Source organism: Hydra vulgaris, chromosome 07, assembly GCF_038396675.1.
Source record: "Hydra vulgaris chromosome 07, alternate assembly HydraT2T_AEP".
Taxonomy (NCBI): domain Eukaryota; kingdom Metazoa; phylum Cnidaria; class Hydrozoa; order Anthoathecata; family Hydridae; genus Hydra; species Hydra vulgaris.
The window spans coordinates 30,625,001-30,644,950 of NC_088926.1; the positions used below are offsets into that span (position 1 = coordinate 30,625,001).

The 19,950-nt window shown below is 27.4% G+C and overlaps 1 protein-coding gene across 2 annotated transcripts in view; it reads right to left on the reverse strand.

The window, feature by feature from the left end:
• Positions 1-19,950, reverse strand: part of LOC100205276 (uncharacterized) — a 62,355-nt gene that overhangs the window by 10,622 nt on the left and 31,783 nt on the right. Inside the window, exon 6 of one of the 2 annotated variants that reach the window (XM_065801620.1) lies at positions 19,216-19,284. In XM_065801620.1, the coding sequence (XP_065657692.1) occupies positions 19,216-19,284 (69 nt within the window). Of the gene's footprint in view, positions 1-19,206; positions 19,285-19,950 lie in introns of both variants that reach the window. The other variant, XM_065801619.1, reaches the window with a different exon arrangement.

Here is a 19,950-nt window from a genome sequence, read left to right on the forward strand (position 1 = left end):
CTAATTGGAATAACTAAGTCTGAAAATTATATTATGCAACAACAACAACAAAATAGGAGTGGCTTTATTGCCATAGAAGCTCCAACAGAGTGTTACTCAAGAAAAAAGTTGCATAAAATTATCAGAAAAAGTTAAAGTCAAATCATAGTAAACAACATCCGCAGCTTCATTACACTACTGCACGTCTGGAACTGAGCATAGGATCCTTTCTCAGCAGGTAAAAAAAAATTGTCGAATTTATTTTTTTACAATGCTGTTTTGACCATGTTCGGAGTTACCCCGCGTTCGCCATTACCCCACTCTCCCCTATATTTCCAAAGTTTCTCTTCAGCACAAAATGAGTAAATATTCTAATAAGACAATTTTCTTAATTTTTGTTAAAATCATTTATTTAATAAATACATGTTTCGACTATATCATAGCCATCCTCAGTTAAAATATATTAAAATGGTTAAATCAAATTAGTAAAATTAAGTTGAATAATAGTGATCTTATAATAAAAAATACAATAAAAAATGCAATTGAATAATGTAACAAATATTTTAAAAAGATAAAAGAACCGGTAATGTTAAAAGGAACTAGATTAAAATTGTCATTTTTACATGGTTCATTTGTTTATTAATAGTGGGTTTTTCCCACTCTATGTACATTCTTTAAGTTTTAAAATAAATTTGTTGGAGGCCGAATCCAAAATTAAAAAATTAGTATGTTTAAAACTATTTAAACAGCTTTCATTTGAATGAATATGTTTATAAATGTGTGAGTTTTTGTCCCTTTTTTGGTGCTCGATTATTTGTGTCTTTAAATGGGGAGTAGTTTTGCCAATATAACAGGATTTACAGCCTGCGCATTCAAACTTATAGACAAAGAATGAATTAAAGTCTATAGAAAAGGGATCTTTTGCGGAAAAAAATTTTGAAATTTAAATGAAGTAAAAACCAATCTTACGGTGACTGATTTACAATATCTTTTAATGATTGCGTTGAGTCTTTGCTTAGTTAAATCAGATATTTTTCCAATATAAGGAAGTTTAAAATATTGATAACTTTGTTGGTTTTCCGAACGTGATGAAATGTCAATATTGGTGTTGTTAATAAAAGAGCTGTGGATTTTCTTAATCAACCAAGACGGGTACAAGTTGCATTTGAGAACTTTAAAAAGATCGTTAATATCATGACTAAGACCAGACTATTGTTGTTTATTTTATAAGCTCTATTGATTAAACATTTAACCAGACTAACTTTGTACAAAAATGAAGTAAAACTAAGTTTGTGTAGAGTCCCAAGTTTTCTTATGAAAAACAGTGGTAATTATGGAATTGTTTGTTTTATTTAGAGTTAGGTCCAAAAATGATATTTTTGATTGAATTTTTTTTTCCATTGTAAAAGTAATAGAATTATCTTAATATTAATACCTCAGAAATGTTTAACGTTTAATGTTGTTTTATTAGTTATGCTTTGAAAGAACGCGTTCTCTAAATGCAAGCGGTCATCGGAGAAAGATCTCTTAAGCGAGTTGAAACTTTTTTTCTTATGATATCTAATTATTAGTTTAGATATATTATATAAAGAATCATACTAAAATCAATAATCATCGTTAAGATCATATTATAATTGAAGTAAGTATATAGAATAGTTGTATATACATTTTTATTAGATAAAGTAGAAAGGATTTAAATTTTTATTAGATGAAGTAGCAAGGATTTTAAGTAGAAAGGATTTTAACTTTTTAAATCGTTTATATTTTGTTTGTTTTAGATTTTCTTTTAGCAGTTTTATTATTTTATTTTTTAGAAGGAAAATAGGGGTATGGATGTTATTTAAAGTTATACTAATGCTATTTCCACAAAATGGTTATTACTACTTTAAAATTTCTGTGATGCTATTAACTACTTTTGTTCTTTTTTAGAAAATTTAGAAAAATTAAATTAAAATTTTGTGCCAACACTGACATGGCATGTCACATGTTATTATATGTAAAGGTTAAATTTTGTTATGAGGATTACAGTTCTTATGAAAAAAAAAAGGTAATTATTGTTTGTAAATATATATTTTGTTTATTTTGAATCTTTTTGAATTTTCTTGCATCATTTTTAAAATTTTTTTTTGTACACGTTTATAATTTGCATTTATGCTTTTTTGATATGTATGTGTATGTGGTAATAAGTGCTTTATAGTTGTTTTATCAATGTGTTTTTATAATAATGTAAAGTGTTTTTTATTGTTTGTGTATGTGTCAATATGTGTTATATAACTGTTTTTAAAAATGTGTTTAAATATGTATATAAGGTATATATTTAACCTTATATACATATTTAAACACATTTGTTATGTTTAAAGTTGGTACATATATTTATATTATGTTGTTTCAAAGTGCTGTGACTTTGTAAACGTGTAGAGTAAGATTTGTCAACTTTGCCAGCCAAGTGATGTACTTATAACAGAGGATTACACGATAGTCTTTAGTGTCAAAAAATACATAATAATGTATTTTAATAACATTTTGCTTAATGTTGTGTTATGTTCTGTTAAATATGAACGTTATCTTACTTATTGTTATAAACATATTATATCAACTTATGGTGTGTGCCATTGTTGTGTGTTGTTGCTGTGATGTTTTTTTGTTATCTTTTGAGTTGATAGACATTTGGCTTATCTTCATGTTGGTGTCTGTTGTTAAAAATGGTAAATAGGTAATTTTATTAAAAATCACTGCTTTTAATCATTCACTAAAAGCCAATACAAATTATTTTGCCATATATACAATTTATTTTATCTCAATTTAATTTTTTCGTCTTTAACGCTGTTTACTACACGATTTTGCTATAAATATTTTGGAATCATGATGTTCCAGCATAAATTATTTTGTAAAAGCTAACATGAAATAATAATATTTTACAACTACTACTCTGGTAAATCACAACAGCTTTTCTCTATAAGGTACATTGATTTTCATTTTTTGTATGTAATGTTTTTCTTATTTATTTACTTATTCATTACATTTTTTATTTTAGATTTACTAGATAATTTATTAATGTGGTACAGAAGAACAAAATATTGTAAAGTTTTGTGAATTTTTGAAAAAAACGTTTACTAATAATTTTTTTTGAAGAAATAATTTTTAAGTTTGCAACAAAGGTTTACAACGTTATTTTTTTAACTTTTCTTTGTTAGCAGTATGTTTATTATTAGAATTGCATGTTTTTAATAATTTTTTTTATTATTATTTTCTAAGCTAATTTTTTTTCAAACATCTCCTAGCTGATATATATATATATATATATATATATTTTTTTTTTAAAGTCATGAGATTATTGTATAATTTATTTTAAATGACAGTCTGTTATATATAAAAATTATTTGTGTGTGCTATTTAGAGTAGAAAAAAATTATATAGGAAAGATCGCAATCTTCAGGATTTGTTTAAGAATTTTTGTTACTACTTTCAATTAAAAATGAAGTTTAAATGGATGATATTAGGTTAGAAGCAGATATTAGTTTAGAAAATGGAAATGTTAATAGGCAAGTTGTTTGTGGCTCAAATGAAAGAGATAGACTTAGGCAAGATGAAATTAATAATGGACAAAATGCTGCTCGGCAAGCAGCAAGTAATTCGAACCCAAATGAGGAAAGCTTGGTTAGGCGAGTTGAAAATAATCGTTGCAGAAATGAAAGAAATAGGCTTAGGCGAGATGAAATTAATAATCGACAAAATGCTAGAAATGCTGCTCGGCAAGCAGCAAATAATTCAAACCCAAATGAAGAGAGCTTGGTTAGGCGAGTTGAAAATAATCGCCGCAGAAATGAAAGAAATAGGCTTAGGCGAGATGAAATTAATAATCGACAAAATGCTAGAAATGCTGCTCAGCAAGCAGCAAATAATTCGAACCCAAATGAAGAGAGCTTGGTTAGGCGAGTTGAAAATAATCATCTCAGAAATGAAAGAAATAGGCTTAGGCGAGATGAAATTAATAATCAACAAAATGCGAGAATTGCTGCTAGATACGAAAGAATGCATTGTATAGCAAGAAGTAATACTATTCCAGATTATAATTATTTAGGAGAAATGAATTATATTTGTCAGCATTGTGGTGCTAAGAAATTTCCTGATAAAACACATTTTTTATGTTGCTATAATGGAAAGGTAGTTTCCATTATAGCAACTTTCATCATTTCCACAAGATTTAGAAGATTTATTTAAAGGAAACTATGCAGATAGAAATGCCAATCTGAATTTTTTAAAATATATCAGAAATTATAATGCCTGTCTTTCTTTTGCTTCATTTAAAGCTAATGTAGTTCAACCCATGAATCATGGGGCGCCATGTTTTAGAACATGCAGTCAAGTTTTTCATCATATTGGTAATTTAAGACCAAATCAAGATGTCCAGCCAACATATTGTCAACTATACATCTATGATCCTCTTGCAGCAGTAAATTTTAGAATGCAACAACGTAGTAATGATCTTTGCTTAAGTGATTTAATGTTTCAATTGTAAACTATTATTAGTGAAGAAAACCCATTTGCTTTTGCATTTAAAAACATGGCTAAAGTGGAAGATGAAGAAATTCGTTGAGCAGCTCTAGAAGGTCGCTCAGTGTCAGTTGTAAAAATGTCTTTACTTGAAGGGCATGATAGACGTCGCTTTAATCTCCCTTCACATAATGAAGTTGCAGTTGTATTTGTTGGTGAAGATGGTGCACCACCTGCTTCCAGGGAAGTTGTTATTTACCCAAGAGGTCATCCTCTTAAAACTATATTAAGTATGTCTGCCAACTTAGATCCTATAGTTTATCCTCTATTTTTTCTGTGGGGTGATGCTGGTTGACATAATCAATTGGTTCACAACCCTGAACGTGCTACATTGGTTAGAAATCATGTTACATTATCTCAGTATTACAATTATAAACTTTCAGTTAGACAATTTTTTTCAGCAATATGCTGTTGATGCGTATGTTGAAATTGAAGGCCAGCGCCTTGGTTTCATCAGAAATAACCAAAACAAACTGAGAAGCGAGCAGTATGATGTCTTACACGAACACGTAAACAACCTTGGAAATGATCATAATGTTAGACCAGGGCGTGTTGTAGTTTTGCCATCAACTTATGTAGGAAGTCCTAGAGCTTTAAAGGAAAACTTTGAAGATGCAATGGCTATAATTAAAAAGTATGATAGACCAGATCTTTTTATTACTTTCACTTGCAACCCAAAATGGCGCGAGATAACTGAAAATTTATATCAAGGTCAGACAGCAAATGATAGACCTGACTTGGTTATTCAAGTATTTAAACTCAAATTAAATAGCCTTCTCAATGACATTTTTAAGCACGGTGTATTAGGGAAAGTTGTAACACATGTTCAGGTTATTGAGTTTCAAAAGCGTGGTTTGCCACATGTTCATTTTTTACTTCACTTTGCAAATGATGATAAGCTTCAAAACAGCTCATGATATCAATAACTTAATATCTGCAGAAATTCCAGATCCGATTGTTAATCGAGACCTTTATGACGTTGTTAAAACTTGCATGATTCACGGTCCATGTGGCATACTGAATCCAAATTCTCCCTGCATAAAAGATGGGGTGTGCAGCAAAAACTATCCTAAAGAATTTAATGCTGACACAGTAGCAGTTCATAATGGTTATCCACGCTATACACGTCGTGATAATGGTTTGGTTATCAATATTAAAGATAACAATGTAGATAACCGCTGGGTGGTACCTTACAATCCATGGTTATCAAAGAAATATCAAGCTCACATTAATGTTGAAGCTTGCATGTCTGTTAAGGCTGTTAAATATTTGTACAAATATATATACAAGGGTCACGACTGTGTCAATATTTTAATAAATGAACAAATTAATCATGATGAAGTAAACACTTTTTTAGATTGTCGTTATGTAAGTGCACCTGAAGCATTGTGGCGAATTTTCGAGTATCCAATAAGTCATATGTCACACACTATTATACGCCTTAAAGTTCATCTACCTGAAAATCAATTAGTGTATTTTAGAAAAGGAGCAGAACAAATGGTTTTAGATCGTGCAGCTCAACGTGATACACACCTAACAGCATGGTTTAAGTTAAATACTGAAAATAAAAGAGCACATTGCTATTCGTATGTAGACATTCCTTATCACTTTATATTTGATGATAAACACCGTAAATGGAAGGATAGACAAAGGGGTGGTAATAAGGTGATAGTAAGAATGTATAAAGTTAATCCAACTGGAGAATTTTTTTTTCTTAGACTGTTATTTTTGCAAGCAAAAGGTGCAACATCATGGGAGGATCTGCGTACTGTTAATGGTATTGTCCTTGAAACATTTCGTGAAGCATGTGCTTTGAAAGGTTTGTTGCAAGATGACACTGAATGGCAGAATACTCTTTCTGAGGCGGTTTAACACATATGCCAAAGCAAATTAGACAGTTGTTTTCAATTATTTTGACCTTTTGTGAACCTGACAATCCTTTGCATCTCTGGAATACATAAAAAGTTTTTATGATGGAAGATTTCATTCACCGCTCAGTCCCACTTCTAATAGCTGAACAAGCTACTCTTCATCAAATTGAAAAGATTATAATTTAAAGTGGTAAAACGCTGGCTGATTACAATCTGCCTGTTACTGATGAGTTTATACGCCTAAATCTAGAAAATTTTGATGAAAATGTTCAACAATCTATTGATGAAGCCAACCGAATGAGACTGTAGCTTAATGTCAATCAATTAAATGTATGTAATGCTATCCTTGCTGCACTGAATGAGCAACCAAGTGTAGAAAATCAACATTCTAGATTGTTTTTCATGGATGGACCAGCTGGTAGTGGAAAAACCTTTACTTATAATTATTTGATTGCTGAAACCATAAGTAGGGGCTTTAAATCTGCTACAGCTGCATGGACTGGCATAGCAGCAACTCTTCTTACAAATGGATCTACATTGTATGGCTTATTTAAACTTCCTGTTCCAATATTGGATAATAGCACATGTAATGTAACTCCTAACTCTATACACGGGCATTTTTTAAGACAAGTTAGTTTGTTCTTGCTTGATGAAACATCCATGATACCTAAACATGCCTTAAATGCAATTGATAGGTTGTTAAAAGATATTTGCAACAACAACTTTCCGTTCGGAGGAAAAATCATTCTTTTTGGTGGTGACTTTAGGCAAATTCTGCCTGTTGTGAAAAGAGGACAACCAGCTGAAATAGTAGAATCGTGTATAAAATGTTCTTTGCATTGGCAATGGGTGCAGAAGTTTGCATTAACTGAAAATATGAGAGTGCAAAATGGGGAAGGTGAATTTTCCTAATGGCTACTAAAACTTGGGAATGGAACTATACCTGTCAAAGAAGAGGATCCTTTTAAAGGATGCATTGAAATACCAAATCAGTGCATTACTAGAGAAAATGAATCGATTGTTGAAAAGATTTTTGGAGATGCTGATCAAAATGATTACTCTAAACGCGTGATTTTAACACCAACTAATGTTGATTCATTATCAATCAATGAAGAAGTGCTTGAATGTCTACCGGGTGAGGTCAAAATTTATTTAAGTGCTGATCAAATTGATACTGATGACCTTAATGAAAGAAATAACTTTCCTGTTGAGTTTTTAAACAGCTTAACTCCTTCAGGTATGCCGCCTCATTGTTTAAAATTGAAAATTGGTTGTGTAATTATGCTACTTAGAAATTTAGATCTCAAAGCTGGGCTATGCAATGGTACTCGAATGAAAGTTTGTGCTCTTCAAAATAATTATATTGATGCAGAGGTTTTGACAGGTGTTTCCGGTGGTAAACGGGTTTTTGTTCCTCGAATTCAGTTGGCTCCATCAGATTCTAATTTACCTTTTGTTCTGAAACGTCGTCAGTTTCCTGTCAGATTGGCTTATTCAATGACAATTAATAAAATTTAAGGTCAAACATTTGATAGAGTTGGGGTATATCTCAAAAAACCGTGTTTCTCTTATGGTCAACTATATGTTTCATGTTCAAGAACTAGAGCATTTAATAGTTTGTTTTTCAAAATTGATAAACATCTCAATCAAGGTATGGTAGGTGGAAAGTGTTGCACAAATAATGTTATATTTTCTAATGTTCTTAATTTATAGTCTTTAGATTTTCATTTCGAAAATTTACTGTTCGTAGGTTGTGAGCACATTTTGTATGTATAACTTTATTTATTATTCTAATATTTTTTTCATAGTTTTTGATAAATATATGTCATTTAATATTGTTATAAAATGTGTTTATATGTGTTATATAAAACCATATTTGTTTATAGTTGAATATATGTTAAAATTATGTTGTTTCCATGTTTTCAAAGTGGTGTGACTTGGCATTATGTTGAGCAAGATTGATAACCTTGCCAGCCAAGCGGTGTACTTATAGCAGAGGTGTGACTTGGCAGTATTTAGCGCCAGGCGGTGTTACTGCTTTAGAGCTAGGTTGTGTTGTCTAGCCTTTTTTTAATTATTCTGGAAACACATAATGTATGTTAATGTTTAGTGTAATGTGCATGAGAGAGTATGCAACCTTGATCTTTAAATCTAGGGCGTTTCAATGTCCTAAGTTTGAAGTAATTGAATAACTAATATTGAATATAAAATCAGATATACTTTTATGTATTTATATGTTTAGTAAAAAGATAAATATAGTTAACTTAAAATTGGTTTTCTAATTTTGTCTTTCATATTTTAATTTGGTTTGTTATTTTCGCTGGATTTTAGGATCAAGGGTGTAAATATTCTATTGTTATGTGTTATTGTTGTGGTGTTTTGTGTTGATAGACTGCTTGGCTTACCTTCACGTTGGTGTCTATTGTTAAAAATGAATAATTGGTAGTTTCATTATTGGAACTTAATGCTTTTATTTATTTACTAAAAGCCAAGACACCATTTTGCTAAAAATGCAATTTATATCTTAATTTGATTTTTATTTTTTTTTAGTATTGTTAATCCTTTTGTACTTGGAAACAGATTTTATAGTTACATTTTCGATAAATGTTTATATTAACTGCCATGTCAACATAGGTTACTATAAATAGGTAAATCGATTTTGAATTTTTATGTGGCTTTTTTTTATTTTTATTTATTTTTTTGTAATTATGATATCATAGCTCCATTTTTTTTTTCTTTAAGATTTACGATTGACGCATTTATTCGATTTATAAAAAAAAACCTGATTTCCTTTTATTGTAAATTTTTTGTCAGTTAAAATGATATAAATTTATGCAATTAGTTCAATTTTTTTTTAAATTTCTCTTTTTTATGCCTAATAATTTGTTGTATGTTACTTAAGGGATGTTTTTAAAGAGGGGTCGCAACTAAAAACAAACTAAAAACCTTTGAATACATGGAAAACATTGTAGTTTTGCGCATTTGTCAAATACCAAGTTACTTAAATTTTATAACAGGTTTAACTAATTAATTAGCTTAGTTTGCATTTGCAACACTTTTGAGGAAAGAAAAAATTCTTATATATGTTAAATTCCTATATATAATAAAAAGAAAAAATTCTTAAAAATGTAAATCATTGTTTTACATTTTATTATTTTGGTAAAAGATCTTCATCAAAAGCTTGATTACTCTTAATAAAAATAACTTTATTCTCCTGGCCACAATTTTACACTAATAAAGGGAGGTCCTTTATTAGTGTAAAAATATTTACGAAAAAGTAACAAAAAATTTTTTTTAAGTAAATGGTAGTAAATTACCGTTTACTAAAAACTATTGTAACAAAGAGGTCATACAAATAATATATAAATAGTCTGTGTTGAACAGACTTAACAAGACCCGGGTGGGGTCAGCCTGGTTTACAAACATGAAATTATGTCATGTTAAAAACTATGAACGTAATGTAACGTTTAAAAGCCAATTTAAAACATTTTTGGTAGCTAAATGTGATAGTACATTGTAAGTATAAATGTGATAGTATAGTAAAAAAAACTATTTTAAGATTTTTTGGCTCATAAAATGGATTTAAGACTTAATTGATTGCGGTTAAACCGCAATAAATAACGATTAGAAGGCTATATGGCCCAGACAGAATATGCGACACAAATATCAAATTTTTATTTTATAATGTATTGTATTTTACGTTTGATGATGATCTGTGCTAAAACAGTGCTAAAGCAGGTCGAAATATCACAAAAAAGAAAAATTAGTACGATGCTGTTTTGATGTTTCATAACTTACTATATATTTACGTACTTCAAGAAATGTCGCTTAAAAACTTAAATATCAAATTTGTATTTTACTCATTCACAAAAAATGGAGTTAAAACCAATTGGCTCTTTTGTCCAGATATGTTTACTGCACACATTAGTATATTAGTAAATAAACTAATTAGTTGCGTAATGAGTTAGACGCATTGATAAATCTTAGGCATTGATTAAAATCGATGATTTATTTATAAATAGATGAGTTATTCTAGGCATTGAATAAAATTGCTAATCATAATCATAGTGTAATTAATTGAATATGCTAATCGTAATTTAATTTGTAATAATGTAATACAATAAGTTAAATGCGGTTTTACTTTTTTGTTACTCTTGGTTGTTTTGTTACACTTAGCAATGGACAGTTTCATTTGTGCGCTGTTAGTTTTTCTTCTGTTCTGGAATTTTGAGATTGGAATTTCCAGACATTTAAAAAAGCACATTTCTATTATATCTGTTTTAATACATCATATCATATCTTTCAAGTAAGTTATATTCTGCTTAATCATTTTAATCGTTTACAATTTTTTATATCTTAACATGTCTATTACCTTTATTAAAATTGTTTTTAAGCATATTTCTTTTTACTTTTTATATCGAATTAATAGAATGTCCCAAATTGTTGAAGATGAAGGTTTTTATTTATTTACATGTGTATTATGCTACTGATTTGTATCATGTTACGTAGTTAATTCTTAAATATATGTTTATTTTTAGTCGCTGAATTACTAAGAAGTAAGTTTCGTTCCATTTTGTTATAATTAAATGTTATAAATTGCAGTTTGTATAGGTTTGTTGATTTAAATTAACTTTACAATAATAAAATGGTTTAGACAAAAATTTTTGTAAATTAATTCAATCCAGAAAGATTAAATATTTATCTTAATATTGAATTAATTAAAGAGGTTCAAGAAAGAATCGGCTTCAATATTTGTTAAAGTTAAAAAGCATTTTTACTTTTTAAAAAGGAAAATAATTACTTTTTAATATTTCTGTTTTTTTTGATCTAGGTTTTAAATTTCAGGTTTTTAAAATCTTATATATTATAATCTTAAATACTTTTAATTACTTAAAAAATATATCTATGTTAAATTACACCAGGTTGTAGAAAATAGTTATAGTTTAATGATAAGGTTGTAGACTGTTAGACCAGATTATAGATCTTTGATCTATTTAATCTATTTAATAACCTACTACCAAAGTGAAAATTTACTATCAGTTGTTTGTTTATTTTTCTGTTTAGTTGACAACAATGAAGAGAGAGGTAGTAAGTTTAAAAGGATTTTTATTTTTTTATAAAGTAACTAAAATGTTTTTTAAAATATTGTTGTTGACTTTAAAGTAAGACAGTAGGTTTTTATAATTTTATACAATAAGCCCAAGAACTTAGGTAATACTTAAAATTATATTGTCAATAATAGAGAAGAAATTTAAAACTCTCAGTAAGACAGCTTCTTATTATTTTACATCAAATTAGTTTAATTAAAATTTATTTTCTTTAGTTGATCAAGAGAGAGCTAATAAAGGTATTAGTTACATTAGTTTAGTGAATTTATTTTTAAAAAGTTAAGTAGATATTTTAACGTCTATACATTTAAGTGCTTTTATTGTTTAGACACAGAATTGAAGACTGAAATGAGTCAGTGTTTTTGCTATTAGATAATTGTTAATAGGAATTTGTTTATTTGTACTGTAACTGGAATTTTAAAACTTCAAGTACTTAAGCTTTATTTTCTTTTTTCTTTTAGGAGAGTTGGAAAAAAAACTAAGTACAAATTATATGATTAGTATAGTTAAATAAATAAAGCATTTATATCTGTACACTCAGAAGTCCAAGTCAGTTGTCACATTTTAGAAATTGTCCAGGAGAGAGTAAATAGTAAAATAATTAGTCTTCATTATTCTTGATAGTTAAATTTATGTTATTTTTTTTGCGTTTTATTTAATTTGTCTTGAGGCACATGAAATATAATTTTGACAAAAAGTTAAAAGTTAAATAAAAAAAGTGAAAAGTCATTTCTAGACTACAAACGTTTTTCCTTTGAACATTGTGGGGACACCAGACCCTTTATATTGACCAAACTTTGTTTCACATTGTTATAGGAAAACAGTCTTTATACCTATGTAGATACTGAAAAAACTAAAAAGGTCTCATACATAACTCATTTTCACAAAAAACTGGATAACCGACCTTTGTCTTCTGAGGTACAGATATTAAAATTTAAAGTTTATTTTAGTTTATAGTTTTGGTTTAGTTTATAGTTAATTTTAGTTTAGTTTTTGTTAGTTTTAGCTTCAGTTATCTTTTTTCTTACTTTAGACAACTTCATGGAAGAAATGAGGGGAATAGGTAAAAAAAAATTATAGATATTTATTTATTTATATGTAAATGTATAATTCTATCAATTATTCTGAGGTATATTTTTTGTTTTTAGTGTCTGGTGGAAGCATAACTGGTAGGGCTGTGTTTTAAATTTTGTATATTTTTTATGGAGAAATATGTGCAATAGGTGAAAGAATTATTTAACATAAATATGACATTTTTAAACTGTTTGCATTTTACTCATGTTTTTATTAAAATTAAATTTCTCACAAGTTTAACTCTTTTTAATTTACTTTTTTTTAATTTATTTTTAGCATTCTCTCATCCTGTTAAAATGGTGAGGTTATGCTTTATATTTTGATTTAAAAAAATTAATAAGTGGCGAAGTAATGGCGGTATGGATGAGCCATCCTTCAAATGGAGGGCTCATCCATAACAGGGTGTTGGGAGACACCGAAGAAAAAACAGCAACCAAAAAGTTGTAAATGTCTTCTATCAGTGAAGATATTTATAACTTTTTTGTTGCCATTTTTTCTTCAGTGATTTTTTTTTTTTTTAATTTTGTAATTTTTTATAATATACTGTTGTATATTTGGTTTGTTTTTGTCTCTTTTAATTAAAATTTTATTTGTTTTTCACCAATTAAACTTAAATATAGTTAAATTGATTCATTACCACGGCCTAATTAATAACAGGCCTGAAAGACGCGCAAAAAAAAAAAAAAACTGTAAGCGGATGTTTGTAAAAACAAAAATGGAGAAAGTTTTTGTGTTTTTTTTTTAGTGTTTATATATATTTTTAGTGTTTATATATATATACATATATATATATATATATATATATATATATATATATATATATATATATATATATATATATATATATATATATATATATATACATATATATATATATATATATATATATATATTATATATATATATATATATATATATATATATATATGTATATATATATATGTATATATATATATATATATATATATATATATATATATATATATTTATATATATATATATATATATATATATATATATATATATATATATATATATTTAAATCAGTTATGTATATAGATATAATGCAGTAATGTATTTACATAATATGATCATATTATGTAAATAAATTACTGCATTATATCTATATATCATATGATATACTATACAATATATATTTAAAATCAATTGCTTGTAATTATTTAATAATTAATATTATTTTATTTGTATTTTATATATTTAGCAAAATTTAATCTTTTAAAACAAAAAATACTATAGCATGCCCTTTAAATCTTGTGTAACTGGTTGTAGAGGTAACTATGATAAAGAATATAAAGTTAAACTTTTTCCATTACCAAACAAAAACCATAATCCTCAAGAAAGAGAAAGATGGATTAGATCTATTCCAAGAGAAAACATTCCAAATAGTCCAAATACATTCATTTGTGAAAATCATTGGCCAGTTAATTATGAAACTTGTCACATTCATGGTAAAATTCGTCCCTTAAATCCACCAACTATTTTCATCTGTGTATTTCAAAGTCAAGTTCCTACACCTCCACCAACAAAAAGAACAACGACAAAATCACTACCATCTACGCGTAACATGAAACCTGATGAAATTTCAGCTCACTTGGATTTGTATGAAATTAGTTGTTTTGATGATCTTTGCCTAAAAGTAAGCAAAGAAGTTATTCCATTTCTAGTAACATCTTTTACAGTGGATGATGGTTTAATAGTCCAAAGTAAGGATTATATTGATACTGCTGCTATTCCAAAGTTTCTTTTAAAAGTTAAAATGGATATGCGATTTGAAGGTTTTCATTTTGGATCTAGATGCTCTATTATACCACTGTGCAGTAATCGAATACATAAAATTATTTTTTCTTTACAAATTTTAGAAGCTAATAGATATTTACATTCTGTTGAAATAGATCATAAAAAAAACATTGTCCTACAACAAGTTGTTTGCATGCATGCATTAACATTTGTTGGTAATAAAAAATATTCTTCAGAAATTCTAGGTAGGGCTTTTGAATATTTTTCAATTTCAAGATCTCTTTACAGTCGTATTAGAGATGACTATGAAATGCCAAGTATTGTAACACTTGGTAAACTTATATCTAAGGTTAGTAAGCTAGAGGATTTTGATTTCCTCAACAAATATTTTATGCTAGAAGATCTAGTCAAAAAAACGTAATTATTATAATCGATGAAGTTTATGTAAAACCACAACTAACGTATCAAGGGGGTAACTTATTTGGAAAAGCAGTAAATACTCCAGAACATTTTGCAACCACTGTTTTGAGTTTTATGATTATTTGGAGGAAAGAAGTTTTTGTACAAAGCATTGCCAGTGTATTGTTTAAGTGCTGATTTTCAATATGAATAAGTTGTTGATATGTTAAATTTGATTCGTTCATGTAATGGCATTACATTTTATGTGATAATAATAGAGTAAATCAATCATTTTTTAAAAAATTCAATTTGATTTCACCATGGCGCACAACTGAATCCTAAATGTAAAAAGTCAGTTCGAAGATGTTAAAACTAAAGACTTAAAAAGGGCTGTCTTTGATAACCCTAACGATTAACGATTAGAATTTTTACTCGATATAGCAAGTATGTTTGAAAAAATGGTTCCTATAAAACAAGGAAAAAGAGTAAAACAACTTACCAAGGATACTGGTCTTGCTCTTGCATACACAAATTGAGGACTGGTCAAGTTAACTAAGCATCTCCTCAGCACTTCACACGAATATGTATGTCTAGGAAATTTTTCGAGTGATCCCATTGAAAAAATGTTTAGTAAGCTACGTCAAGGTTCTGGTGGAACATATTTTATTAATGTTCAACAAGTTTTACAAAAAGTAAACATTAAGAAAACAAAACTTCTCCTTGATTTAAACACAGATTTTGATGGAATTCAAACAAGTTGTGAACATGCTTGTTTGAAATGTGGATTTTTGCTAAATGATGACAATACCTTTAATGTGTTTCATAATCTTTCAAATATGGAGTTAGCCTTGTCTAAGTCTGTAAAAATGGCCTTAGTTTATATTGCAGGATACATCAGTAGAAATGATGTAGATGAATATGATACGCAGTTCTATTACAAAGAATTTGGGAAATTTACTAAAGAAATCAACAGAGGAGGCTTGAAGATACCTGGAGACAATATGTGTCAATGGGTGATTTTTTGCTACGTATTTTTTCATCACATCATGTTATCAGTTTGTAGGACAAGTTTTATAAACATAACAATGATGATAGCAGAATTTTATGGATTTGAAAACATAGATAAGCTTCATGGAAAAATACTATCTAACATATTATTTAACAACTATAGCAAGCTTTACTCACCTCGATCGACAAAAGAACCAGCTTTAAAAGTACTTAAATTGTCACAAAAATGATCACAGCGGAGCAGAAATATAAATGTATGTAAAATATGTTTTGTGAAGTTGTAGGGTTTGTGAAATTTGAAAAGAAATCATTTATATTATTAAAGAAAAGTGTTTTTTTTTAATTAATCGATTAAGAAATGTTATCTTATTGTAAAAGGATTTTTAAATAAACAGCTCTCAACATTTGAAAACAAGCAACTTAGCAGCTAGTATAGCGAATTTTAAATTTTAACTCAACTTATTTGTTTACAAAATTGTTTAAATCGACATATTTGTTTACAAATTATCCGCCTACAGTTTTTTTTTTTTTTGCACGTCTTTCAGGCCTGTTATTAAGTAGGTCGTGTTCATTACCCAATCATCATAATATGATGCTACATTCTATTTGTTAAAAATAATTAATTGGTAGTTTAATTTATTGAAAACACTGCTTTTAAAATTTACTATAAGCCAAGACTATTTAGTTATATAAATGCAATTTATTTATATCTCTATTTGATTTTTTACCTTTACTATTTTTAGTTTGGCTCCTTGAAGCATTTGTTTTTTTGCTTTTTAATTAAAATATTTTAAATCTATTGTAATGTCTTTTAAATTTAACTAAAGTTTACTAAAAGCCAACGTGAAATAACATCATAAAACAATACCGACAAGCTGCATCATGACAGCAGTTTAAGTATGACAACAGGCAAAAAGCAGGTAAATTGTTTTCCAGTTTTTTTTTTTTTTTTTTTTTTTTCTTTTGTCTACTTATCTGTTACAATTTTTATTTTAGGTTTGTCATATGACGCACTAATGCAATATAAAAGATCAAAGTTTACATATTTTTTACAATTTGTTATACACATGTTTGATTGTAAATTAACTTTTTTTTGGTTGAAACATATTTGTACTCAATCGCTTAGTTATTTATAATAAATTTATTTAGCTGTGTGCATTTAACGTTTTAAAGACAATTTCCATTTTTAAAGAAACATGTATCAAGGGGATACCAAAAAATTTATAACTCATGAATAATTTACGTTCACTTCATATTAATCTTATTAATTAAAGTTCATGTTATAAAAAATATAATAAGAATTTAGCTTTAATTTTTCGTCAATTTAAAGCATGATGAAGTGTTATTATTTTGTGTCAGTAACTAAAAACGTATTGTGTTGAACTTACTAATGTCTAGGAAAATGGTTCTGCCATACACTGATATGACCTATGTCAGTTGTAAATTACTCAAATAACGTTAAATAATTGGTAAATTAATTTATTTTAATTTTACAGATGGTTTAATTTTTTAATTTGAAGCCGTTTTTCTTAAAGGGTATTAGTTAAGGTTTCGCAACTTCAAATTGTGGAAAACAGTCACTATAAATTAAGTAACAGACCGACCGTAACCCGTATTACGGGTTGCTTTCTGCTAGTGTTTATTATTGATATACTCCAAAAATAAATGGGCATGATTTTCGGAAGTGAAAGCACCAAAAATATCATCTACATACCGTTTATAAAAAGCTGGTTTTTCTCTGTTATATGATTTGAGCCATTTATCTTCAAAATTTCCCATGAAATGAGTAGCAAGAACAGGTGCTAAGAGAGAACCCATAGCAACACCATCAATTTGATCATAAATTTGTCCTTTGAAGAGAAAATGAGTTTGAGATGTTGCAAAATTGAAGAGCTTTTTTAAATCACTTTTACTAATTTTAAGATTAACTTTACTATTTATAATGCTATTGACGGCAATATCTATTGTTTCTTGTAGTGGAATATTGGTGTATAAACTTGTAATATCATAAGATACTAAGAAATGTTTATGAAGGTTAGCTTGGTTTATTTCTTTAGAAAAAGTGAAAGAACCTTTAGTGCAAAATTCCGATGGTATTAGTGGAGATAATAGTTCTTTAACAAATTAAGCAAATTGATAATTATAAGTACCAATAGATGATACGATAGGTCTGAAACTTATATTATCGTCAAAATATATTATTTTATGTAATTTTGGAAGACCATAGATGCAGGCTGGACAAGAGCCTGAAGGGTAAATTTTGTTATAGTTTGATTCATCAAAGAAACCTTTTTTCTTGAGTTTCCTTAAAAAAATTTGAAGTTGTGTTTCTCTGGTGATAGTGACATCTTTTTTAAGTTATTTAAATTCGGATGGATCATTAATGATTTCATAAAGACTGTTGTCATAAATTTTTTTATCTAAAATAACCACGCCATTTCCTTTATCTGGTTTTAAAATAACGATATCTGGATTTTTACATAATTTTTTCCGAATTCCATGCTTTTTTAGAGTTTCTTTAGATGGACGATATTTGTGTATATAGAAATTAGCAAGATAAGAAAGTTCAGCCTTAAGTTGACTGGATTTATTATTGTTTTTTAAATTATTCTGAAGATATCGGTTTATGAGTTCGAATGAAGAATATATATTGGTTTTTTTAAGATATTGTGGTAGCCTTAAATGAAGAAAGATTCTTTATATTATCTGAAGTATTAAAAGGTAAACTATGATCATTTGTTAAATTCTTTAATTTCTTTTCGTGTATTTTCAAAAATTTTTCTTTTTCTTTTTTGGTGTTATTTTTCAAAGCTCTTGTTAAAATAAACCAATCAGCAGTAGATAGGTGAAATTTTAAATTAGCTTCAACTAAAATAACTTTTAATTTTGGATTCGACCTCCAACAAATTTATATTAAAACTCAAAGAAAGCATGTACATAGAGTGGGAAAAACTCACTAAACAAATAAATATAAATAAAAAATATAAACTAAACAAAAAAATATAATAAACAAATGAACCATGCAAAAATGACAATTTCAATCTAGTTTCTTTTAACATTACCGGTTCTTTTATCTTTTTAAAACATTTGTTACATTATTTAATTGCATTTTTATTGTATTTTTTATTATAAGATCTCTATTATTCAACTTACTTTTACTAATTTGATTTAACCATTTTAATATATTTTAACTGAGGATGGCTATGATATAGTCGAAACATGTATTTATTAAATAAATGATTTTAACAAAAATTAAAAAAATTGTCTTATTTATTATTATATATATATATATATATATATATATATATATATATATATATATATATATATATACATATATATGTATATATATATATATATTTATATATATATATATATATATTTATATAAAAACAATAATAAAAAACAGTATTAAATTGTCTTTTTTAGATAAATAAAGTTTTTTTTTTACTCACTTGTCATACCATTTATAGTCCAATTTATAGTATAATCAGTAGAGAATTCGTTTTCATGATATGTTAACAACCCATCGCCTAAAAAAGTTTGTATGATTCTAATTTATATAGCTTCAATTGTACCATTCAAATAATGTATTAAAATTTAACAAAATTAAATTTGTTAAAAAACTTTACAAGACAATGTTTTTTAAAATAAATTAAGTCTTTTAAACTTGTTAATTTACCTCTGCAAATTTTGGATTCTCTGTTAGCGGCTGAAAGTCATTAAACTATGCTCGACAAACTCTGCATTAATGACCCTCAGTCATTGCTAGAGCGGCAACAAATTTCAAGAAAGCTTACTACCTAACAACATCGAAACCATTAAAATGAGTTTCAGAGTTATATTCTCATTAAAAAGGCATAAACAAGAAGCCATAAGTAAAACCCATAAATGCTGATTTCAATGAATGATTAAGAATGCTAAGTCTTTAAGAATTAGGATCTTTTTTTTTAAAACATCTTCACTTCCAACAAGGCTGCAACCAACTAGAGATGGAAGTTACTGGAAGGTAACACGAGAATGAATTTTAGTAGAAATTAATATATATTTCCTTTTAATAAATAGAATTTTATTTTTTTAATTAATTGAATTTTAGCACAAGATCCAGCATTCACCAATTTCCATAACTTTAAACTAATGTTTTGTCTTCTGTTAATTAAAATTATACTAAAATCATTCTTCGGATGTAATTTTATTAA